The sequence below is a fragment of the Thermobia domestica genome, chromosome 14 (assembly GCF_964235325.1).
Source record: "Thermobia domestica chromosome 14, izTheDome1.hap1.1, whole genome shotgun sequence".
NCBI lineage: Eukaryota > Metazoa > Arthropoda > Insecta > Zygentoma > Lepismatidae > Thermobia > Thermobia domestica.
The window spans coordinates 7,120,726-7,148,133 of NC_137467.1; the positions used below are offsets into that span (position 1 = coordinate 7,120,726).

Here is a 27,408-nt window from a genome sequence, read left to right on the forward strand (position 1 = left end):
ACAGCTACACCCAAACTCTGACTCACAACTGACATAAAATTGAACTTGATCACAGCACTCAAACTGTCGTGCATGCGCTGTGTGCAAGACCTTTGAAATGATCTTCGTAGTTCATCGTTTATTAGATATCTGTATTTCTGGTGTATAGCGAATGAGAAGTATCACGTACTCCTTATAGTTATTAATCCAATAGGTCTGTGTCAGTGTTCGAATGTTTTGTTCCACATTCCATTCTTTAACGTGTTCATTGTCAGGTCACGCAGGGACCAACCGAGTACCAGCTCCCATTTTATTATAGCATTTTTAACGAATATATAATTTAATCACTATTTTTGTTTCAAATGGTATCGCATCGCAACTGCTGCATAAATTCATAGAATTGCGATGCAAACGAAAAGTTGCATCACAAAATGCGATTCATTTATGATCATTAATTTATGACCGAAATGATTTTTTTTAAAATATAGTTTTCCCTTCGTGATAGAAGGGTTTTCTTTTGATCTCATATATAATTGTGATAAATCGACTTTTCCCTTTAGATTCTTCTTTGGTTCTCAATAATACATACGAAGAGTCTCCGCTTTTTCCAATGGCTAGCACACTTGACTTTGGTTTGCGTGGTCCCGGGTTCGATTCCCGATGGGGGTACAGTTGAACGACCAAAGTGGTTCGGATTCCACTATAATCAGTAGGTCCACGTCTCTTTTAGCCTAGCAGGCATAACCGTAGGACGTTAAACTAAATCAAACCAAAATCAATAATACATACGAATCCACTATGGACTAGACACCACATCACTGGAGAGCTGGCCGTAGAATTGATGAGAAGGAGACATGTACATCTCGACATTTTACAGCATATGAAAATAATGCGTCTCAATGGCTTTTGAAATGCAAAGCATCAGCTCAGTTTTCGGAAATTAGTTAACAAGCGGAAATATGGAACTTTATCACTGCTCCCTTTTCTGTCACTTTATTTTGTGGACTGTGTAATGCCAATTCCCAGTTTCTTGGTGGCACTATGGATTCAGTCCTTAATAAAAGACTCCACGTGGACACATTTAAAATTGAATACAATTTTAGACAGTTTGTAGAATGATAGAGTTAGCAATTTTATATGTATATTAATTACTTCATTTCAACAATATAACAGTTATTGATGCCGCTAAAATTCGAGCAGGAGAACATGTAAAACACTTTCAACAAGTTTCTTATTAAAAAGAAAGAAATTGTGCTGTGTATAATGATATTAAACCATCATCATACCCTAAACAACTGTTTTTATATTGTAAAACTGAGTTTTCTGTAGCTCAGGACAAAATGTTTCTAGAACAGAGAGCAAGCTTGTAAGGAAGATTTTAAACAACAATAAAAAAAGTTTTTTTCTTTTTTTTAAATCTATTTCTTGGGATATTGTTCTCTTTCGTTGTCTGCCAATATGAATTTAGGCATCCAGTAAAAAAAACATATCCATCGAGTTCAAGAACGTTTTTTTTTTTTTTATTCAATATGTATTCTATCAGTTTATTAAATAATTCCAAAGTAAATAGTTTCAAAAATAATGTATTTTAACATCTTTTACAACATTTACTTTTATCAAAAATATTTATTTTATAATTTCTCTTTGGTTTTTACCAGTACAAATGAATTACTGAACTAAACTGTTTTTCGTTGTTGTTCCTCCCTGATAAGTTTCGCAAGACAGGCAAGTCCCTGAAAAAACAACAGAAGAAGCAGTTAGAATTAAAACCATTCCTAAAACTTTTTTTTAAACGTATCTTTAAACTACGAGGGCCGTTTGTAAAGTAACTTCCAATTGGATAAAAAAAAAGTAAACAAGAAGTTTTTATTATATACAGCTGAAAACTATTTATTTATTTATTTACTTAGTCTTATTTTACATGGCGAAGTTAAGGCTAATCATGCCTTGTCTCCCTCTTGACCATGCAATGATTATGATTAGTAATACAATAATAATAATAAAATATGTATGAAATATATAAAACACTCCCAATCATACATACACACACGTATCACATCACATACACACATAGATTACTACAAATAACCACATAATGTACTCACATACATTTAGTGAATAAAAGAACAAATAAAAGGTAGAATGAATAAAAATCAACATTTTTCAGATGTTAGTAAGCCTTGATAGACTTATGGAGGGTCTGTTCAATCGACTTCTTAGATAGATTGATTGTCTGAAATTGTCTTACGTCAGATGGAAGGTCATTCCACGCACGAATAGTGGATGCAAAGAACACATTTGAGTAGAATTTTGACGAATGAAGAGAAAGGAGTTTATTTACACCTGATCTTGTTTTGTGATCGTGGTGAGTATTTAGTGGCTGCAAGCGTTGAAATAATTAGGAAGGTTTTTCAAACCGCGAAGTCTTATAAAGAGAAGTGTGAGTCGATGCAAATAACGTCTATCGACAAGTTTCAACAGGCGCAGCTTTCTGTAGTATGGAGTTAAAAAATTTGATCGTTTGAGATTATAAGCAAACCATATACAGGCATTTTGGATACGTTGCAAACGATACGCTAATTCTTCATTAAAGTCTGATAGAGCTACATCACAATATTCAAGATTAGGAAATATTAGAGATTTTACAAGTAGTAGCTTTGTTTCAGTGGGTAGAATTTTCTTTAGTCTAGTGAGTGAGTGCAAAGACCAGAACGCTTTGTTCTATTTTTTAAAATATAGTTTCCATAAACATTCAAGCATTTACCATATCTCTGCACTAGCTTAGAAATTTCATCAACATAGAAATTTCCCGCCTGTGTCTTGAACCAGCCTGTGAATTTCCAGCTTCTGAACACAGTCCTGGAAATTTGTGGAAATTCATCGGAAAGTTCTGAGATTGTGAAACGTCGATTTTCAGGAACTTTTCAATCAATTTTCTGAACGAGTTGATCAGTGATTACTGATGGCCTGCCACATCTCTCTTCGCCATGAATGTTTGTTCGTCCACTTTTAAATAAACGAACCCATTCACGAACAACTCCTTCACTCATCACACTTGGTCCATACACGGCACAAAGTTTCCGACGAATATAGCTGCTGCCCAATGTTGTTTCGCTGTAAGAAAACATATAAAACAGCTCGCACTTCGCATTTGGCGGGATTTTCTATTGCAGCATACATTTTGAAACGCTACAAAACTGGAATTAGTGATTAGACAACCTTCACTCTACCACAGCTGGATGCAAACTGATCTACTGCGCACGTCTGTGCAAAGATGGTAGCGCTGTCCCCACTACTTTACGCACACTGATCAATCGGAGGTTACTTTCCGAATGCACCTCGTAGATAGTAATAGTTCCGAATGCGCCCTTCCTTTATTTTTTTTTTTAAATGCAAGTCTATATACTGTATTTATAACAAAACTGAATGACTCCATCTCACACTGTCCTATGCCTCAAATTAATGGTTAATAAGAATTGAACTTTATCAACTTAATAGCAATTCAAGTTTTTCCCCCTCCTCGAAAATTTTATGCATAAGGAAGTGTAAACCCCATATTTGATGGGTCAAAATCGGGAACCAAAGGCCTCCACGCTATATATGCTTGGTCTGAATAAGGTGGTCAAGTCACATACCATATACAGGATGTGGCATAAGTAACACCTTTTCTTTTTTAATTACTCAAATGTATTACACTAGTTAAATGTATAAAATAAGGTACAGTAGTTTCTGAGAAATTAAGTATTGCTCCATGAAAACAACGAAGCAACGCGACTCACTGAGATTAAATACCCAACATTTTCAAAATACCCATCTTCTTGTTCAATACAATATTGAACCCTACCAGCAACATTTCTACAAACCTTTTAACATATTTCTACGTTGATTTCAGAAAATTTGTCGGAAATTTCTGGTTTTAACTCAGGTGTAGTTTTTGGTTTCAAGCTGTAAACAAGATCTTTTCAATACATCCCACCAGATGAAGTCAGATGGTGATAGGTCTGGTGACCTTGACGGCCACTCAATTGCTCCACGTTGTTCTATCCACCTACCCTCAAAATTAACATTTAACCATTCTCGAACATTTAACGCATCGTGGGGCGGTGCACCATCCTGTTGAAACTAAATGTTATTTTGATTTTTAACTCAGGGCCAGAATTCAGTTTATTAGCATTTGTTAATAATTATCTTGATTAACAGTGCCATCAAAAGAATATCGGCTCTATTATTCTTATTGAAGAAATGGCAGCCCAAACTGTAACTCCTGGTAAGTTAAGATCTTTTTCCAAAGTAACATGCGGGTTAGCAACTCTCCAGTATACACAATTATGGTGATTGATATATCCGTTCAACTTGAAGATTGCTTTATCTGATCACCGTATCTTATCAAGAAAAGTCTCAGCTTCATTAACTTTGTTCATGAAAATAGTACAAAACTCTAACCGCTTATCTTCATCTCAATTATGCAAACTTTGTAGCACACGAGGGGTGTAAAGTTTTATCTTAAGTTTCTTCAAGACTCTACGAACGCTTCTATGTACCGAATACCTAACTTTTGAGAAAGGCGTCTACTGGATTTTTGAGGAGTGTTCAACAATGATTCTGTTTACTTCTGCATACTTCTCTACACTTGTTGCTGAAACTGGTCTACGGAATCTTGGGACATCATTTACACTACCTATTCTTTGAAATTTCCTTATTAAACTTATGATGTTTCGACTCTGAACCTGTCGAATGTTGAAGTTTGCAGCTTACAAACATTGTTCATTATTTAAAATAAGCGTAATTTTAACCTACAGTGTACAGTAAGCCAAAGGATCGGGCGAAACAACTACTGAATATAAAACTGAAGTGAAACTGGTTAATACAAAGAACTTCAATTTACTAATCTTTCTGCAGAATCTTGTTTCTATATGTTATCTTCGGAAAAGTAAGGGTAAAAGCGGATTGAAATAAGGTAAGTCTTGGTGTATTTGCCTTATACAGTAAGAATTTGCAAACAAGAATTTTGTTGTTATTAAATCAATGGGTTGTTATTATGCAAATGTACATTCAGGAGTAAAAATGAATCTGTAAAGATAGGAGGACGCATGTCTTCACGCCGTAACCCGTGCCTATCTTTGCCCATTGTAATTTTTTGTAGAAAGTCGGAGGACGCTACATATATTTTCTGGAAGTGGGAGGACGTCGTCCCGCACGTTCCCCTGCACTTTTACTCTTTGCATAGGATGTACTGTAACCATGACCAGAGTGCGAAACAGTTAAAGTGTGTGTGTGGGTGTGTAAATGAAGGGAAGGGAGTGCTGGAGTGTAAAGAAAATACCCTCTTCAGACTGGAATGTTTTGACATAGACAGTTCACATGTTTGATTAGGCATAATTATTAAGGTATGTAAGAATAGGGATACCGCGAATGGCCAGTTCACCCATTAATTATGTACGAAATTCGTGTAATGTAAATTACTGTAATTAAGGGCCGATCCGGTTGCAATGACGTGAACAGACTTTGGAGAAGATGGCTAAAATTCAGTTCAAATCTAGAAGAGACTATGTAGAGTCTATATTCGAAAAGCAAATTGTTCTAAAATGGATGGAACATAGTAAAAAATCACTGAACATGAACATTAAAGTCAATGGAAAATCAGTGAAAAAAATGAAGTCATCCACATATCTCAAAAACTATAATAAGGAGATGGGTAATTGAAAGCTTATTGCAAAGACATAATGAAGGGATTAAAAACTATTTTTAGCACGTAAGATAAATATGGATAGATTACTGTCAAAAGTCAAGTTGTTTGAGTAACATCAATAATAATGATAAAATATATGCATCTGTAAATTACCCAGGGCGCCTCACGTGGAGGTTACGTACTTGAAATATCTCATATTTGTATTGTGAAATCTCCAGACTCGATTTAGCACGTAACGTGACTTTTGACCTGATCACGTCACACAGTCTGGTTCTTAAGGCAAACTGGATAAGCTCTTTGCAAACTTCTGACGATAAAGTACCTTTATTCACACATCCCTAGAAAGTTATTATTCTGGGAGAAATTTTAATCCAAAAGTATTAACTAGAGCGAATTTCTCTCAAAGCCCTTACCAGGATTTCGCAGTCGCACTATGACAACATATAAGCAACTACCATTAATCTAACAATTTTGTTTTCTGTTCTTTAAATATTTATTCCATAATAACCCTAACTTGGTCTTCACACAATTACCATGACCATATCATATATATCTGGAATACGCATTTACCAGAACTCGCTTTAAACTCAATTCTACCATAAATTTCCGAAAATTATAGCATCCAACTATTTGTCATAATCCTATTGACTTACGCAGACTAAGGAGTTACTTACATCCAAACCACAACGCATGTACAGGTTGGCTACAAAGTCCCGTTACCCCTTGATAAATGCTAATATAAGTTTTCCTGTTATCCATTGATAAATGCTAATATAAGGTTTTCCATTGTTTCCGATTATGTGAACGATGGTTGATACTTTCAGTTACAGTATTGAAGATTATGTTATTGCAAGTTGTGGGGTTCATGAGAGAAATCACCTGTGATAATGTGCTATGGCGGGTTTATAAAGGGCATCGTTGCACAAAACCGTTACGATATCACTGCCGAACTGACAGAAGCTGTGAAACAAGTTTTCACTCAAGTTACACCTGCAATGCTCCATAAAATGTCGCACAGAACCTGGCGGAGTATTATGCCATGAGAATGACCGTACACAGACTGATCCTTTGGACATTTAGACCCTAATGTTTTCTATCTCAATAACATTTCTCGAAAGCATTGTTGTTCATGTCATTCAGTCTTTTCCGTGTAGTTGTTTACGTACGTTTAGTGGTTTATGTTACTTACTTTCAGGGATAACGGACTTTGTGGCCATCCTGTACATATTATTTCAACATTCTCAGCCCATATATACAATTCACTTCCGAACAGAGAGAGATGCCGAATTAAAGTTATTTTGTGAACATTTATTTTATACGCAATTATTAACAAAACATTCATAGCAGAAAACTTACAATGAAAAATTTCTTACCCTGTTCATTTCTTCCTCAGTGGCAGTTGAGTAAGACAGCCTGACAAATGGACACGGCTGTCTAGGGTTAATCATAAAGCCGTGTCCTGGGACACACATTACATGGTTCTCCAGTCCTCGTTCCATTATCATCTTATAAATGTCGTCTACGCCTTTAACTTTCATCCACAAGAACATTCCCCCTGCTGGGATATCCCATTCAGCCAAACCTACAATATGAACAAAATTAGTAAACACACTGCATGTATTCGATTGTTCAATACTAAACTGAATGTGTTCCTGTGATTATTGTTCATTAAATTTTCATAGGTTTGTAACTAATCCGTTAAAAATTAACGATTTAGTTAATTAGTTAAAAATTTGGATAATTTTAAATCTAATTATTAAATTTTACAGGAGTAAATTTTAATTTAATTAATTAAATTTTACAGGAGTTAGTTGTAAATTTAGTCAATTAAATTTTACAGGAGTTAGTTGTAAATTTAATCAATTAAATTTTACGGGAGTTAAGTTTTAATTTAATCAACTCAATTTTACAGGAGTTAATTTTAATTTAATCAATTAAATTTTACAGGAGTTAAGTTTTTATTTTAATCAATTAAATTTTACATGAGTTAATTTTTTATTTTAATCAATTAAATTTTAATTTTTAATTTAACCAACTAAATTTTACAGGAGTTAATTGTAAATTTAATCAATTAAATTTTACAGGAATTAATTTTTAATTTAACTAATTAAATTTTACATGAGTTAATTTTTAATTTATAATCGTTGAAAAAACTCGTAATTATTAAAAATTAATCATTGTTTTTCTCGAAAAACATGTAGAATGGATATTCTGCAACAACTCTTTTGTGGTTTATTTTAAAAGCTTCACGGGCGGTTCCACTGCAGAAGTGGATTAACGTAGGCCCTTTTTCCAAAGAGACTCCAACTTGTCTTGAAGTCTGAGTCATGGGCTTTGTAACGACGAAATCATTATTGAAGATATCATATATGTATAGCACCTGGTACATACACTTATCATTATTACTACATTTTATATATAACCTGAACATTGTGTTCAGGCACGTAGCCAGTATTTCGTAATAGGGAGGGTCCGTGACAGAATACTGTAGTTATAACACCAGTGGCTCTATGATTCTAAACTATTTTACTGGTAACATATATTGTTCGTTTAGCCAGGATTTCGTAATGAGGTGGGTGACATGAAATACTATGGTTATACACCAGGGACTCGATCAATCTAAACTATTTTACTGGCAACATATATTGGTTTGTTAGGACAATAAAATGAGGATATGTTAATACGTATTTTAATAACAAACTAAGAAAAAATCGTGAGTGAAAGAATATTTAAAAAGTATTGAAAAACATATAGTCTTCCGAGGTCATTCGAACTCGGTTCTTCTTCTTTTATTTCTTCTTCTTTTTCTTATCTTCGTTTAATTCCGTCAAGGATAGCAACGATATCTCTTCCGGCAGTAAAGACATCCTATTAGATGGATTAGTGTTGCCGCGAAATTGAAAATTTCTTTAACCCAAATGTAACTGGAATCTATTTATTAGGTTTATATTATTGGTGATTGTGGGCATTTCTTAAGTTCTACCTGACAGTCTATCTGATCGAACTGGTTTATCGGTCGTCATTTGTAGTCCATAAGACAGGATTCCCACATTCTGGAAAATCAGGGAAAGTCAGGAAAATCATGCATTTTGCATAAAATGTCATGGAAAGTCAGGGAACGTAAATGTGCAAGACAATTCGTGAAGTATAAATTGTTTCTTCAGAACTGTCACCGCATAGTGTGAACCATTCTAAAGGAAATTCCAGAGTCTTAAGCCATTTGTTTGTTTTCTATCTCTTTTAAGGAATCTAATGAGTCGTTGTGTCCAATAAAGCGTTATGAAACTTGCGGACAGTGCAGTGAAGCTTTTTGTTTTGGATTTGAGTGCAAATCAAAATTTACTAGAAATAAGAAAGGTGGTAATTAGTTTAAAGACAAAAACTACTGAAAGAACTGAAAGCATCAAATAAAGATAAATTAGCTTTCAGGCTTGACTGTCGAGACGTTTTGCTGGCCCTTGTGGAAACAAGCCCTTTGAAGTACAAACTAGTGCGTGCTCTGTCAGCTTTGAGCCCCAGGCCACAAAAGAACAAACCAGAACTTGCTGAGACTAGGATGAAACGCATCCTACAAACTCTGCATGAGCATAACAGAATACCTGATTCTGTGCCTGAAAAAGCAGTGTCAGATTATGTCTTTCTGTACGACATCCAGGGGTCTCTTGCAGTTGACTTCAGAGCATACGAAGAGAAGGTGGGCAGTATCAGGACTTCTTTGCAAACGTAATGTCCAAGAAACAAGAATATTCCGATTTGTGGTATGTTGTGAAAATGTGTTTAATTTTATCCCACGGCAATACCTCAGTGGACGGCGGGTTCTCAGTCAATGAGACACTTATTGTACCGTAGAAATCCAAATCGAAGATTCTCTGGTAGCACAGAGGCGGGTGCATATGCAATTATGTACTACGGAGGTGTGGAATCCATTTCTATTGATCGAACAGGGTGTCTATCGGTCACGAAAGTTACGAAAAAATCACGAAATCAGAAAACGGCCATGAAATTTAGCTTTTGGGTCACGATGTTATCTGTACAAATATAAGTATAGACTGGAAACTTTTGTTCTATAAAACGTCAAAATTCACCACCAAAAATGTCTATGGTCGGCTTTAAACGCTACTAAATCGCAAGGAAAGCACGCCTGTATCGCATGCATGAAAATTCGGCCCCATTCGCACCCAAACTCTCTCTTGAGAATGTTACTAAATTTTATGGTTTGGTAAAGAAAAGGTCACGAAAAAGTCACGAAATTTCATTTTGGAATTTAGTAGACACCCTGTCGAAGATTGCTTCTCTCAGTTCGTTCAGCTCGGAGACGCTATGACGAATACTTTAAACAGAAACGAATCCAAAATTTAGAGAAAAGTAAAATCAAAGGTGAAACAAGAAAACGTAAGTGCTGAAGTTAAGAAATTGGAAGCAAAGAAGAAGCAAATGGAATTATGTTACAAACAAGAACAAGACGTTCTCGTAGAACAAATTCAAGAACTGAAAGCAAAACAAAATTCTTTTTTAAAATGTAAATGATGGGGTAACATGTGTTAGAGTTGGTAGTATTAGGCTCAGGGAGAGTTCGCAATATATTCTTGACTGCTTTTTATTAAATATAAACTAATTATTTGCTGAACAAAACTATATATTTTCATTAAAATTCAACACGTGTTACACTTTCGCCAACTAACTCTTTGACTTCATCAGACACTATATGATACAGTATAACTGTACAATCGTATATACATACAACAGCTAAGATCTTCACAGCAACAGAGATCTCTAGTTTTTCTCAGCAAATAATTAGTTTATATTTAATTATAACAAAGCTAAGCTTCTACTTATGGAAAATATCATGCTTTTTATTGTTTTTTTTTTTTTTCAAGAAAGATATCTAATTTGCAATGTCAAGTTAGAAATAAAAATTGGTTTAGATAAATTAGGCCCATAACACATTATAAGGGGAGTGCCGGTTCTGGGTTCGAGTTCCGGATGTCCGTGTTCGAAGCGCCAGATATAAGGGGAATGGGGTTCGATACTCGTTTGTTCCAGTTCGAGAAGACTAACTAATAATAATATTGGGATTCGAACCTTGGATCTCTCAAAAATCTCCTTTACATCATCATTCAAATGCACAAATTAGTAAATTGACGTAAGAGACTAGCAATAAACAAGTATCTTCACTCCTCCGCGATCCTAGGATTCGGGCGTAGTACTAACTAGATACATTTGCCGTTTACCCACCGTCGCTGATGCGTCAGCTTCAAGGTATACCAATTATTACCTGTAAAAGAATACAAGGTGGGGTGGCCATTTGAAATTTATGCCAGATGGATAGTGGGAAATGGAAGTAATATTTGTTCTCCACTGTTTACAAGTACCTTACCTGTTGATAAACACTTTATGCCGCATACACTTTAACCTGTACACATTTCAATCACTAAGAAAAGAAAAAAAAAAAAAATAACTGACTAAACGCATCTGATTAACACTATCATCATTTTAAGAAATGATCACAAGAATTGTAAATAATTGTGTATTATTATGCACTATGTGGGTTACACTACATATGATTTAGAACAATATTAAGATTTTCATATTACTTTGAACATTTCAATCGAAAAGAAATTGGCCCAAAGATTTCGCGATGATCCGTAAACGCGCGCGATGATCACGGCGGATATACGAAAGAAAATTCACTGGTCCACTGTTTTAGAAGGATGATTTTGCGTCATCTTCTATAAGTTTCCTCATTCGAAGAAGTCAACTACAACTGGTGAAGAAGTCGTTATTTTCCTTGACATTGCGAATTGTGGGCTTCATCATTCTCCCATGTCGCTTTCACCACTCACTGGTATATCAAAAGCAATGATTAGCCTCGGTAATTAAAACACTAAGACTTTACATACTTCAATAATTTTTGTGAAGACAGAAACAGTACGTTTCGCTCCCATGGTGGCTCAAACAAGACACACACTTCACTTCCGGCGTGCCATCGTTGCCAGTTCACAGCGCAAGAATACACTGACAAACCAGAATATAGTTCGTAGAAGACACTAAGTTTTTACGTTATTATATTCTTAATAATATATAATAAATGGTCCATAGGTTAATAGAAATCACATTAAAAACACTGATTATCCCAATAAGTTATGGAACTGGCGATTTTTGGTAATTCCTATATTGTCACGTAAAAATCTATCATCATCATGAGAGTTCACTGCGTGGGCGTTTCTTTCGAGGGTAGCAAAATTTTTGCTCCAAATATGGGCTGACGGGAGGAAGCAAGACTGTCTGGAGAAGTGAGGTACCTTTTGGGAGAGAAATTCCTGAGCTTTGTTCTCCTTCAACTGTTGATTAGTCGCATTTCATTTCCAAGAATTAATGTTGGAATAATACGAGGGTTGGTTCAAAAATTCATGCCAATCCATCTTGTTATAGATGGTGGCCGACGGACTGTCCACTGAAGGTATCACAGAAGTGGGCAAGAACCCTGGAATCCAAGTCTTCATAATCCCACTGCAACACTACAGCAATCACAGCACTCCATTAGTCCATAAAGGGTTAATGTCATCTTGAGTTTGTTTTCACTGAAGAATAACAGTTTGTAGCTTCACTCGAACGCACATGATCGCGAAATTCGAAGAATAACGAACGCGAGGGCCATTTACGATAACGCGAGGGCCATTTCGTAAATGTCTTTTGAGTCCTTTTTATTTTCATTATTAGTTTATATCATCATTTTTTTTTTTTTTTTTTTTGAATATTTTCAATATTTAAATATAAATCAATAGTAATTTGCAATTCGAAATACTATTCAACATCGTATTTCAAAATATCTTTCAAAATTCAAACTAAGTTACACACACATATTAACATATTCAATGCAACAATGTTCAATGAATAAACATCATACTTAATAAAAGATTACACTTGGTAAGGTATTGTATTCAATGCCATATTTAAGAATACACAGTAAAGTACAAATAACACGAACTAAATGTATACCGATAAATTTAAAATTGTAAAATTGATTTAATATTTTGCAATAATGCCTCTTAATTCTAAAATAGAACACACAATATCACTCAAGAATATCGTATATCACTAAGTAATTCAACATATCATGATATTGTTTTTCATGAAATAGGATATTCATTCCTACTATATGTGTAGAAAATTTATTACAATGAAAACATCAACATTATTCATAAAATTCAAAAATATACTTTCATTGACATACTAACACAAAACATTTATCAAGAATATTCGAAATAATTCAACACAACTAAAACATGCGATATAATGCACACAATTGGTTTTATATTTTATTAAGATTACATATTGAAAACACATGTGTAAATATAACACTAAAAATATTTCATTTACTATGAAATGAAAGACTGGGCACATGTGAGCTCGTCACGCTCAAAGTATATAAAAATATACTGCCTGCATTACATTGATAAGACCCTAACCCATTTATTTATTAATATGTTTCCATCCCCGAAGCAAAGTGAAAAGATAGAACATTTGGTTAAAGTTCAAAAATAATACAGAAGGGACTAATACGAAAATTGCCTACTCCGGGCATTACATAATATGAGTAACCCAAAATATTGGAGGAACCTTTGCTTCAATGTCTTCAAGTACTACTTGAAATATTTTCGTATTCAACGAAAAGATTAATACAAAGTGAATGCAACAATGGTTGCTAACAATTGGCATGTACACAACTTACTTGATATTTATTTATAGTAAGATGTCTCATTGTATATTCTTTTCAACTTAACAACGCGCCTGAAGGTGGGTACTGATAACTACCATAACTTACCACACCAAAATTCAAGTATCCTCAGCTGATTAGTAATCCCAGAGGCATACTGATTGGTTAAGACGAATAAATTGAGATAACACATCGTAAATATACATTACTATTAATTGACGCATGGATGTTGTTTAAAAATTGAAATTTTCATTGCATTAATTTAAAATGTGCTTATTCAGGTTTATTACCGAATGGTTTCTCACCAGAATATTTAAATTTATGATTCGACAAATTTTTAATTTTGTAAAATTGCAACACTGTGATGGAATATTCTGTAAAGATTTTCCACATCTTCACATTTTAAATTTTATTTCCTTTCACTATATTTGAAAATTTTCACTGCGCAAATTCACTCTTGCACTTCGAAAAGAAACACTATATTCTCTATGATTCGAAAAATGAAATTTCATCGTGAACGCATTAACGAAAAAATATGCTATTACAAATAATTTCGTAGAACGTATTTTTAAAATATCATTTTTTTTTTTTTTAATGGTATCTCTCATTCAACATTTTCAATATATTATAAAATAATATATGAAACGAGAAAAATTAATATTCAAAATTTTCCTGAATCGATCGGCTATAGCCATTAACGTGATACACAATAAAATCTTATTCATTTTATCTAGGTATTCAGAATTTTGTAAAACACTAACAGTGTTGAAAAATATTGATAGCATGAATAATAATTACTAACGCCTGAGAATTTTGTATAAAAAACTTTTGCAATGGATATATATATTCATTTTTCATTGCAAGGTCAAAATATGGGAAATGGGCAATCCGGCTATGTATTAATATCGTTTACCCAATTCCTTTTCGTATTGAATTTAGTACAACATCGTAAATTAAAATTGTCATGCATTCAAGAATTTTGAGTTTAACTTCCATAGTAGGCATCCACTTATTTTTGTTAATATGAAAACGCAACATTCTGTAAGCAGTAGATTTATGTACTATTTTGACATGAGAACTAGCAGTTACCTTACGAATTATTTGTACACTCGGAACATTTACCAATTGAGTGTCATTACAAATATTAGCAGTGAAGAATTTACACTTTCTACGTATGTGTAATATCTTACTTACTTTACGGACCTTTTTGCCAATTTCCACATTATTTTTCATTTTCGCACGGTGGAAAAACCTTTGCCTACCTCTCTTGGTTGCCAAATTGAAATTACTGTTCCTGAACTTCTTAATAATATTTCGAGTTGAATATAAAGTATTGGTTGGTGGGTAGTCAATCTGAACGTTTTGACTTAGTTCAATACACTTTTTCTTACCTTTTCTAGATCTAAATTTCATCGATTTACAAGTTGCACGATGTATGCCAAGCGAACATGGAATGGTTTCATTTCTATTAAAACATACAATTACGAATATGCATACTTTACCTTTCAGCAACACTAAAGATATATTATCACTGGAAAAATAACGCAACTCACCAATCTGGATTGGTTGCCTAATGCAGCTTACTTTAGGGTAATTCGTAACATGCCGTGTATACACCACAAAAATTACAGGACTTGTAGACAAACATTTTTTTCGAACAAGTAGCCTTGAGCTGGAGGGGGGAAACAGCTGATCCACCCACTTCCTATCACATAAGGGACAAGTGCAGACATTAATCTCGTCTGAAAATACTACAACAGTATCACTTTTTATTTCCCTAGTGGTGGTTACGTTAACCACACTCGTACTACTATTGGAGGTAGCCTCCATGAAGTCAACCTGCACGGTGTTTACATTTACATTGACATTTTCATTACTTACTTCGTTTCCCTGAGCAAAGACATCATTACTCTGTAGAACAGAAATATTTTCCAGCTTAGTTGTAATGCTTTGTAATTGTACGGTGTTATTATCCAACAACTGAAACAATTCATTCCACCTATTTTCACTTTCGTTAGTTTGACCAAAATGTGATTCTAGGACCTCAGATAACCTACCTTTCTTAACAGGGTTTGGATATAAATCAACATCATCGGCAACATTTTCCAATTTTCGTTTACAACTTTTAGTTCTAACCTCAGAAGGACAACTATGGCGAACATGTGCTAACGGGTACACGTTAAATTCATCAGTAAATCTAACCCTTTTTGGAACTTTGTTTTCCTTTTCGGTTTTACCCACATTACATGACATAGTATGTAAACTGACATCCTTGTTACATTTTTTGAGGATAGATTTGATACTACTAACCACACTTTCAGGAGAATTTTCAACATTGCTTGAAAATAATTCTTTTTCCTCTTCATTGAACGTGCTATCGTGATCGCTAAGAGAGCTGACATCATTGGAATACTTTTTCTGTAGCCGTTGAACTATTATTTCAATAACCTTATTCTTGACATTAACGTCATCACATTGAAGTTTCAACTTTTTTGCTACATACTGAAAATATACATTTTTGCCACTAGCACACTTCTCTTTCAATTTTTCGTATTCCTTACATTTACGTATACCACGTACACGGAGATTTATCTCCTTTTCTATATTTTTCCTATATTCACAATTAAAATTGAATACATATTCACAAATAGCAAGTTTCGCTACCCTATTGAGACTGTAAGTTTCTGCATCGAGGCCTAAAACATTCTGAAACTCCTCTAAACAAAATGGAACAACACTATATTTGTATGCATTTATTACGTTAGTGTACTGTAATTCTATCTGTGCTCTTACATTCATTAAATTCAGTGCTAGCATTTTGTACGTGGATTTATGAATTATATATTCTAAAATGAACACAAATATATAAAAATGTAAGTAACACTACATGTAAAAGGATGTGAAAAAATGTTTCTTTCGCAAAACATTAATTGCTAAGTTCACATGTTAAGTTTTCCGTAATTGTTTCGCATTCTTGTATACATAAACTAGGACCTACCTGCGCTTGTTCAGCAGTGTTTGGCTGATTTAACAGCTCCTGAGAATTACTTTCAACCTTTTCACGTAATTCAACCACATCTGCTCTTAAACTTTCAAATAGTTCAGTCAAGTCTTTTTGATTTGCATTTAGTATTTGGTTAGTTGCAGCCAAATCTGCGGACAATTGTTTCACCGCTTCAAGCAGTGTTTCCATTTCATTGAGCGTTGACATTGTAAAATATTATACTACAAAACACAACACACCAGGCATTGAATACAAAATTGTGAAGTTCAAATATTCGCTTTCTTCCCACTAAAGCATCTGTCTTTGTTCGGTGCGTCAGATATAAGGGGAGTGCCGGTTCTGGGTTCGAGTTCCGGATGTCCGTGTTCGAAGCGCCAGATATAAGGGGAATGGGGTTCGATACTCGTTTGTTCCAGTTCGAGAAGACTAACTAATAATAATATTGGGATTCGAACCTTGGATCTCTCAAAAATCTCCTTTACATCATCATTCAAATGCACAAATTAGTAAATTGACGTAAGAGACTAGCAATAAACAAGTATCTTCACTCCTCCGCGATCCTAGGATTCGGGCGTAGTACTAACTAGATACATTTGCCGTTTACCCACCGTCGCTGATGCGTCAGCTTCAAGGTATACCAATTATTACCTGTAAAAGAATACAAGGTGGGGTGGCCATTTGAAATTTATGCCAGATGGATAGTGGGAAATGGAAGTAATATTTGTTCTCCACTGTTTACAAGTACCTTACCTGTTGATAAACACTTTATGCCGCATACACTTTAACCTGTACACATTTCAATCACTAAGAAAAGAAAAAAAAAAAAATAACTGACTAAACGCATCTGATTAACACTATCATCATTTTAAGAAATGATCACAAGAATTGTAAATAATTGTGTATTATTATGCACTATGTGGGTTACACTACATATGATTTAGAACAATATTAAGATTTTCATATTACTTTGAACATTTCAATCGAAAAGAAATTGGCCCAAAGATTTCGCGATGATCCGTAAACGCGCGCGATGATCACGGCGGATATACGAAAGAAAATTCACTGGTCCACTGTTTTAGAAGGATGATTTTGCGTCATCTTCTATAAGTTTCCTCATTCGAAGAAGTCAACTACAACTGGTGAAGAAGTCGTTATTTTCCTTGACATTGCGAATTGTGGGCTTCATCATTCTCCCATGTCGCTTTCACCACTCACTGGTATATCAAAAGCAATGATTAGCCTCGGTAATTAAAACACTAAGACTTTACATACTTCAATAATTTTTGTGAAGACAGAAACAGTACGTTTCGCTCCCATGGTGGCTCAAACAAGACACACACTTCACTTCCGGCGTGCCATCGTTGCCAGTTCACAGCGCAAGAATACACTGACAAACCAGAATATAGTTCGTAGAAGACACTAAGTTTTTACGTTATTATATTCTTAATAATATATAATAAATGGTCCATAGGTTAATAGAAATCACATTAAAAACACTGATTATCCCAATAAGTTATGGAACTGGCGATTTTTGGTAATTCCTATATTGTCACGTAAAAATCTATCATCATCATGAGAGTTCACTGCGTGGGCGTTTCTTTCGAGGGTAGCAAAATTTTTGCTCCAAATATGGGCTGACGGGAGGAAGCAAGACTGTCTGGAGAAGTGAGGTACCTTTTGGGAGAGAAATTCCTGAGCTTTGTTCTCCTTCAACTGTTGATTAGTCGCATTTCATTTCCAAGAATTAATGTTGGAATAATACGAGGGTTGGTTCAAAAATTCATGCCAATCCATCTTGTTATAACATATAGAAATATAGTTTTTCCAACCAAAGATTATCTTTCCAATCAATCTCCAAGCTAGAAACAACTAGAGGATTACGAGAATGAAGTGACCTCGGAGTGACGATGAAGAAGTTTCTGAACAATAACTATGAGAATTCTCTTTACAAATATCGAAAGAAGGAAAAGTGACTTGGTCACACAAACGCACTTGCAGTAGACAAAGTATGACATTCAAAAGCAATAAACTATTAATCTGCATACTACAAAATTGAGGGAAGTTTTTAGGAGTGACAGACAAATTTCCTCATTTTAAATATTCAACTTATTTCTAACATTGTTCAGTGAGAGAGTCCTCTTTTATGCAGTTAAGTGAAAATGAAAATGAAACGTCCCACGATGATATCAGCTAGAATAAAGGAGATGGTGATGATGAGAAACGAATGAAATGAACAGAGTAGAAGGAAACGAGAGAACACTGAGAAAACCCACGTACATTGTGTTTGTCCACCACAAAACCAGTTGGCGAGAGCCGGGATCAAATCAAGAACCCCGTGCTCCAGAGTTGAGGGCTCTACCATATTTTTAAAGTTAACTGACTCACCAAACGTGTCTCAGTAACTTACTTGAACTACTTATTACTGATTTTTCTTGCTTTACTCGTTTAAGTTGCTTTTCCAATTACCAAGAACGACAGGGACATGGAACACAGAAATATCGAGGACAGTTACAATCACAAAGGCTCTCCCACCGGGAATCGAACCCGAGATTGCGTACATCAAAGGCGCACGTGCTAGCCACTAGACCAGCGGGGAAGGCAACCATTGAGTCACCGCGGCTCTTTTATGTAGTTAAGATTTGATATTGTATCCAGTGTCAAACTCAACACTATTGAGTACTACGGTAACTTTGTTATTTAAAATTATCGACCATACTACGTTAATTTTCTCTAGGTGACAACTCTTTTGTGTGATTAATAAATTGTCATTCATGACAGTAAAAAATTGTAATAAAAATTATTTAAATTCCTATACACATGTTAGCTTATTTCTATATCATGCAATATCCATAATTTTAATACATTAGTTTATTAACATTAATTAAAGTTTTTTGATTTCGTGATACTATTGAGTTTAATTGTTAAAATATACCTTTCAGATGTTTCTCTGCTGCTGCCAGCATCATGTCTCTCTTTCGTAGATAGAAATTTTTGACGTCCTCAAAATGTCTCATAAGTTTCTCCGTACCCCAGTGATCGAATATTTCATTCACTAACGCCTGACAAAGGGAAGAAAAGAACAGAACAATCTAACACTTGTTAATAGAGTCGAAGGCTAGCCGCATATTGAGAGGACAGGCAACCAGAGGGGTAGGAAATAGCAATGGAAAAACCTCACACCCAGGGCCGGCCCTAGGCAATTTGCCGCCCCGTGCAATGACATCATTTGCCGCTTTCTCTTTCTCCAGAAAGAACAAATCTTAAAAAGCCACTAGTTTAAGTAAACTACCCCATCATGAACAACGAAGAGGAAGGAAAGTGCACTGGCACTCAGAAAGACCTAAACACTACAAATACAACCTCGTTGTGTCTGTTTTTTTTCTTTAAATAATAAATCTAGTATGTTAGTAAAAGATTAAGCTGTAGCGCCCCAGAGGGCCCAATCCCTGGCAGGCTACAGCTGAGTGTGAATGCTCAGTACCAGAGCACTGAGATGATAATTATATGGTAGGTATATGAAAAGGGGTCGCCACCTGTGATCTACTTAGAACACAGGAGAGAATAGCAAAAGATGCTAACATTGCATAAGATTGCGCTAAATCAATGCATTAATAAAAGAACGAGGAAAGAGAAAAAAAAAACTTTCAGTACAACGGTAAAACGAATCCAACATGTGCGAGACTGCCCCCTGTACACTCTACGAATGCACAGAACACAGCCCTTCCCTTGTGCTGTGATTTCCTTACCTATTTGAAGCTTATGAGAATGCCAAAGCTGAAATACAAGACTGCAGAGTTAATTTCGCAAGACATAACACTTATGGTAGGGTGTTGCAACATTTTTATTTGACTTAAGAACATTCACAGATTTAGAATAAGGGAGCTCATCAATTATTACACCGAAATTATATTGAAGTTACCATTGTGAGTGCTTTCTGAGATAACCCTGCAATGTTATACTTAGTGACTTGCTCAGTTGCTTAACTGAATAAACTCACACCCATCATATTGCTATATTGTAATTGAAAATAATGATATGGGATTCAACACTCTTATAAAACAAAAATATTGGAACATATACATATATATATATTTCTATAAAATTGCATAACGATTAATATGACACTAACAGATAATAGGATAAATGGCTCGAGCAAACGTAGATTTACTTACCACGACTAGTCGGGTTTACACTAATTATGTAATACTCAGAAGTATAATATGATGCACTTACTAGTAACCATCATAGCAATAAGGAACCCCAAAGAAACATCATGCTAGATAGGTTCTCGATACATAGTATGTAAACATAAGACAAGTGACTCGTCCCAAATGAATAAGGACGTGAATGAAAATAAAAGGTGGACAAATTAGACAAGTGTAAATATTAGGCATTATAAGTAAAACGGACAATGCATTGTTGAACGTCAGCGTTGATCAGGATATTAGGTACAAGTGAGCATCATGATTCTATAGATGTAATGCTCTGACTAACAAAACCCATGTAATTGTCAAGTAGTGGCGTATTTGGACAGGACTTAAAAGGAAACGACGGTAACGTGACCCATATAGACTGACAACAATAAAAGTCACACCAGCTTTAAGTGTAGAAACAAAAGGACAACATATTGAATCAACTTGTGCTAGACGGCCAGGTGTCTCCTAAACACTGAAAGCACTCTCCTGCTTCCGACAGTGATAAACTCAATACACAGCAGTTAACTAGACAATCATATGGGTGGTGGTGTTCCTATGGCTTACTTCAGCATTGATAAGTGCAAACAGACAATCGTCGAGATTACATTCGTAAGATGGGCATCAGCGAATCCACACACGGGCGCTATGCCATATGATTCCAATTAATCAGCAGCAGAAAAGATAATTCTGTGCAAAGCAGAATTATGGTCGGCCTGCTACGAAGGCAGGCACACACAACACAGGGTACTTACCCTTCTGACAGGTGTAAACAAGCAGAGACTGCTATACCTTTCATAAATGCACTTGCACTATTAACGGAACACATTTCCAACTGGACACCAAGAAATACACACTAACTGCTATTCAAAACGCATACGATGCACAGAAACTGAGACAGAATAACTGATCACTGTTGTGGAGAACTTCCCTTAAGCTATAACGTCTAGAAGATAGGACATGAGGAGAATTCTTCATCTTGCACACAACTCGATCTGGGCAGGTGAAAGCTGGGGGGGCACCGTCGCCAAAAGTAAACACACCGATCCTGATGCTAAAAATCCATGAAGTTCACTGGACAGTTTAACAGACAATGAAGATAAAATATATATTATGAATATCAACGGAGATTTTGACTAATAAGTAGCGCTATCATAACATCGTACTGAGGACATATTAATTGAATGATTAGTAAGAGACACAAATAGTGTATTGATGAAACTTAAACGTGTAGATATTAACTCTTATGGATAGACACCTCAAATTGTAAGCCTATGTACAAAGTTCCATTCCAACCTCTTGGGAGAATGCTGAATTCTTGACTTCTTAAATCGTCACTCGGGAGAACTGGATCACATAAGTCACCAGGTTACGTACTATTAAATGGCTAAACAACACAAGCAAAATTAGCAGGAACAAGTGATAAACCTGTATCCGTACTTGCCACTTGAATAAATCACAATGATGACAATGTTCTGGATTCCACTTCCGGAATGTCATATTTTCACTGGCAAATTTACCATAAACTCCTGATGCTTCCATATTACATAAAGGCATGGGTATTCCTGAATAAGACTTATAGGGAAAGTACTTACTTCTGATGCGCTTCACGGACATGGCGAAAGAGTTGGGGGCCCCGCTGCTAAAGATTTAGTTGTACATTGGATACATCATTTCTGACTGCAAGTAAAAATATGGCTCACCGGAAAGCATGATGAGCAGTCTGCTCTGAGAATGTTATTCACTAGATATTTGAGTATGCAGAAGTAACTGAACAGAGCCAACTTAAAACAATACACCTTCACAAAGATGGTTCACGTGGCAGCCTGGGCTAATAAGTACTCCCCAACTATGTTCGGAATTTCATGCTATGCTAGATAGTGGCACACTTGCCAAAATCCATGAAACAGTTCCTTGAGGGATAAAGTGAAGCACACAAATTATTAACCGTACGATGGCGGCTGTAGTTCAGAGATTTAACATAGTTTTTCAACGCGCACCAAATTAATCATGCCATGATGCCTTCGTCTTCAAATTCCTGTATCCCGAATCCCTTGCGCGAACCCGCGAACATGATGCTTCGGCAGGGTTGCCAAATACAAAAGGATTACAAGAGGTAAGTAATAACCTGTACTAATAATACAATTGTAGAGTCATTTACAATGGGGCGTTACAAAGCAAACACACCTGCAGAGGAAAGATGGTAATCCTTTTCATAGAATTCAATATGGAGTTTCGATCTCAATATATCAGTTTGCAATTCCAGTGCAACTAAAACTCTTTTATCTTTATTTCTTGATTTTCTTTCTACACTTGTTAACCCTCTTCTTGGCAATGTATCCTTTGAGATACATAATGTTTTTGGATATTTTCTGGTTATTTTGTGACTACCTATTCTTGGTAATGTATCCTATCAGATACATCACAGCCTTGTCTAAATAAAACATGTAACTAAAATGTGCAATTCTTATTTTAAAACTATTTGACACGGAAATCGCATGCAGTATTTTTTTTCTGAGCAATGCAAGTCTTCTTGGCAATGTATTCTTTGAGATACGTAATGTTTTTCGATATATTCTGGTTATTTTGTGACTACCTATTCTTGGCAATGTATCCTATGAGATATATCACAGCCTTGTCTAAATAAAACATGTAAGTAAAATGTGCAATTATCTTATTTTAAAACTATTTGATACGGAAATCGCATGCAATATTTTTTTCTGAGGAACGCAAGTCTTCTTGCCAAGAAAAGGGTTAAAATTAAAATAAATAAATAAATAAAAAACATTGGTTCCACCTCAATGATAAGGAACTTGTTTGTGACAAAGTCAAGACTAGTTTTAATATCAAAACTGTGATAACAAATTAAATGGAACAGATGTTCGCTACTGTTCGAGAATTGAGTTCTTGTATTTGACAACAGTCAAGTAATTCATGCTGGAATTTGTTTGACCATATTTGCTTTAGCATTGTCTATGTAACCTCAGACTAATGCCACCTAAATATGATTTACGAATGTAGTATTCAAATAGGTCAGCTTAGTAAATTTAAATACCATCATCATGAAGTCTGTTTCCAAAATGAAATATTTATTTTAAATAATGTAGTTATGACATATTTTGCCGCCCTGCTCACACCACATAGGCACTTGAGCAAGTACCAGACAAAGAGCTTTCAAACCTTGTAATTGTCAATGATCGCTCCGCATCATACACTGCCTCCTCCTGTTTCAACTTGGCTGATCAATATACGGCAAGCCTTAGGTTAAGTACAGTGCTGTGTTTAAAAATTAAATTAAAAACAATTTTACGCATACATATACATGCACTTTTTTAAAAAGAAAAAAAAAGAAAAAGAAAAAGAAAAGATTTGTGAATACTTTCGTTTAGATCATCATCAGGCAGTAATTTGTGACCTGATATCTTAACATTCCTTAATTTAAATATGAATCATATCTGTATGTAAGCATAACAAGCTTTAAAATATAAGATATTTCTAAGAGCTAAGCGTTTGATTTGATTTATTGATCATTCTGTGGATTATATTACATATATGTTTGTAGGAAGTTTGTCTATATATCGTCATCAACTTAATTTTTGTTGCTAACTTAAAAAATAGTCATATTTCATTGCTAGTTTGAACACTTAAGAACTCAAGAGACATACTCACGGTTTACATGGGAGAATTAGTGACCAATCATTGTTCGAAAGAAACTAGTAAGGGTGTTGTTGGGTTAGATTTAGTGTTTGAAACTTCTGAGATTTTTTTATTATAACCTGTCTTTGGCGTCCGATACATCTTGTTAACGAAATGAGAAACTTTTCATCTTGTAGTGAATACTACTTCACTCGTGTCTTAGATTTCAGAGACCCTTTAAGTGTTACGTAATTTATAGTTAAAGAAAAACAACTATAAATTAATAACGTGATTGCACGAACTCAACGAACGACATTTATCAACGTTTAAAGACACTAAGTCATCATACAATGTACTCCAATAATAAATATGGTTTAAATGTTCTTTAAAAAAATGAAATGAAATCCTTAAGTTTAACGTCCCACGGTTATGCCGGTTAGGCTAAAGGAGACGGTGATAATCAGAAATGAGTGAAATGGTGGAATGAAGAAAGTGGGAGAACCCCGACAAAACATACGAGCACGGTGTTTGCCCACCACAAAATCCACACGGCGCGAGCTGGGATCCAACCAGGGACCCCAAGTACCGGAGGTGAACGCTCTACCACTGAGCCACCGCGCCCCCCTTAAATGTTGTTATATCACACTTTTCATGAATCACTCGTGACGTCGAAGACTTCTGATAACTTCTAAATGAAATTAAGAAACAAAAATCAGTGCATAAATTTTGTAATAAATTAAGGAAAACGAGACGATAGCTTTTCGAGAATCGAGACGAGACGCGAAACATTTATTCGAGACGAGACTTGTGCAAAATTTTACGAGACGAGATAAGAAAATCGTATTTCTTGTCTCATCTTGAGGGTAAAATTAGTCAAAGGTATATTCCAAGTTCATTATAACTAAAAAATGTGTGAGAATCTGGTTTAGCTTGTGTTTATTTTATTTCAGATGATATTTTGCTCCTCGAAATATTTAATCTGTTGTAATATTGTTAGCGTCATCAAATCTAGGAGGATTAGGTAGGCAGGTCATGTAGACAGAATGGAAGAAGGCACGAATGCCTTCAAAGTCTTTAACTGGAAATCCAATCGGAAAACGACCATTAAGAAGATCTAGGCACAGATGGGAGAACAATTTTAAGATGGATTCCGCAGAAATAGGAATACAAAGTAGAAACTGGATGCAGTTGGCTAAGGACAGTGCCAATGGAGAGCTTTGTGAACGTGGCATTGAATCTCCGGGTTCCGTAGGCCACAGAGTTTGTTGTATTAATATTAAATTCCAATTTGAGTTTAAATTTACGTGTTTTGTGTCATTATACAACATTGAATTTATGAAGGATGAGAGACCCCTATTAGCGTGAACTACGAATAGTCCAGTGCATTTGATGGGTGCACAGATCATCATGTAAAATTAATCCTTGCAGTATTGACTATTCCTCACCACACTAGTCTCGCCTCCAAGGCCATTAACAATAAATTGTCTAATTCTCCCCAACTCCCGAGGTTTCCAGCAGCAGGTTGCGTGAAATGTAATTAAAAAATATCATTATTCTACTCATCAGGATGTTCAGTTTACTTTAGTCACTAATTTTTTATAATTCACAGCCGGCCTTTTGATTTTATAAGTTTAAGGCTAGTTTTAGACGGAATCATTTATCGTAGCATTTCTCGTAGCAAAAATGGTATCATCGATATCCTACCGTGTAAACTAGCAAATGCTATAGCATTTCCCATGCCATGACATGTCCTATGGCATTTCTTGTCGATAGAACCTGCTCTATTTCGTAGCATTTTCCCCAGCATTTCTGGTCCGATTGCAGCGCCGTGGTGTGTTAAAAAGAAGTGAAAGATTTTATGCCAAATATCCATGCTCTTTGTTTTGTGTGGGAAATTGAATTGTAGTAAAGAAAAATGAGTTGGAGTAGGGATGCTCTTTGCCAACATACTTCTTTGATTTTCGTTTTTCAATATGACCAGCGAGAACTGTTGTTACAATTACTATAGCTTTAGCTACCTCACGCTTAATTTCGGAGCCATAATTGCGCTCTTCTCCAGTGATTTGTCTGCTACGTCACGGCAGATGCTTATCAAAATGCTACCGTTTAAAAGCACCATATACTTTTGATGCCATAGAATATTATATGCATTTTTTTGGCAGCACATCTGCTACGAGAAATGCTACGATAAATGCTTCCGTCTAAAACTAGCCTAAGTGAAACACTTGTTTTTCCTAATCAGAGTCTTATGATAGTCTTAAGGGGAACTCTTCCAGGTAATCCCTGAAAAATTGAAGTTCCGTAATTGGATCCTTACCTGTGATAATGAAGCTGCATGGAAGGCTGTTGCTTGTAGATGAAGTTCTATCTTCTGTATGATAGGTTTAGGCCCTGTGACAAATCCTACTCTTAGTCCCGAACTGAGGACTTTGGAAAATGAGTCGAACCGAACCACACGACCTTCCGTGTCCAATGATAAGAAACTTGTGGGTTTTTCCTGTGAAGAATTAAGACAATAAATGCAAGATTTGTCATGCATAATCAACCCATAACCATAAACCTTATTTTTTTGATTATTTAGTGCAGGCAGCTCTTCACATTTTGGTGCTTTTTACAGTTACAAACTGGCAACACTTCGGAAGGAGTTCCAGTTGAAAAGGATCAATGAAGGGGAAATATTATTTGTTACTAAGAATGAGACAAACAACATTGTACAAGCTGTTATAATGTAGACTCATAGTACATTCAACAACATATCTACCAGATGTCGGGATTATTAATTCATTACTTTTATTATTATTATTAAAAATAATTTTGCAAGTAAATCTGTTAAAATCACACCAGAATTTACTAGAAGGTTGCAAAGGTTAGCATGAAAACTGTCGTATTTTTTTTTTCTGCTTAATTCGACCGGCTTTTTTAAAACAATATTGTAAATCAGTTTTACGAGGGGCGTCCAATAAGTTATGCACATAGACAGGAAGGAACGCAGATAGGGCCACATGGTCATCGCTGTTTTTGGATGTAGTCCTCATGGTGGTTTATGCACCGTCGCCACTTTGTGGGCAGCGAAGAAATCCCAGAGGAAAAATAGTCTTTGTCATGGCCTGCAAATCACTGGGAAACAGCCTGTTGAATCATGATCTTTCCTGCAGGAGACTATATCTGGAACTTCTTCGGTGGCGGGGAA

The 27,408-nt window shown here is 35.3% G+C and overlaps 1 protein-coding gene across 3 annotated transcripts in view; it reads right to left on the bottom strand.

Moving 5' to 3' along the window:
- Positions 1-1,546: 1,546 nt before the first annotated feature.
- LOC145669491 (kynurenine/alpha-aminoadipate aminotransferase, mitochondrial-like) overlaps positions 1,547-27,408 on the bottom strand; it is a 78,843-nt gene continuing 52,981 nt past the window's right edge. For 2 of the 3 annotated variants that reach the window (XM_081737668.1, XM_081737669.1), the window contains 4 exons: positions 26,536-26,715; positions 19,322-19,448; positions 7,042-7,250; positions 1,547-1,712 (listed from right to left, as the gene is read on the bottom strand). In XM_081737668.1, coding sequence (XP_081593794.1) covers positions 1,656-1,712; positions 7,042-7,250; positions 19,322-19,448; positions 26,536-26,715 — 573 coding nt within the window. In that variant the 3' untranslated portion in view covers positions 1,547-1,655. Of the gene's footprint in view, positions 1,713-7,041; positions 7,251-14,938; positions 16,372-19,321; positions 19,449-26,535; positions 26,716-27,408 lie in introns of those variants that run through there. The other variant, XM_081737667.1, reaches the window with a different exon arrangement.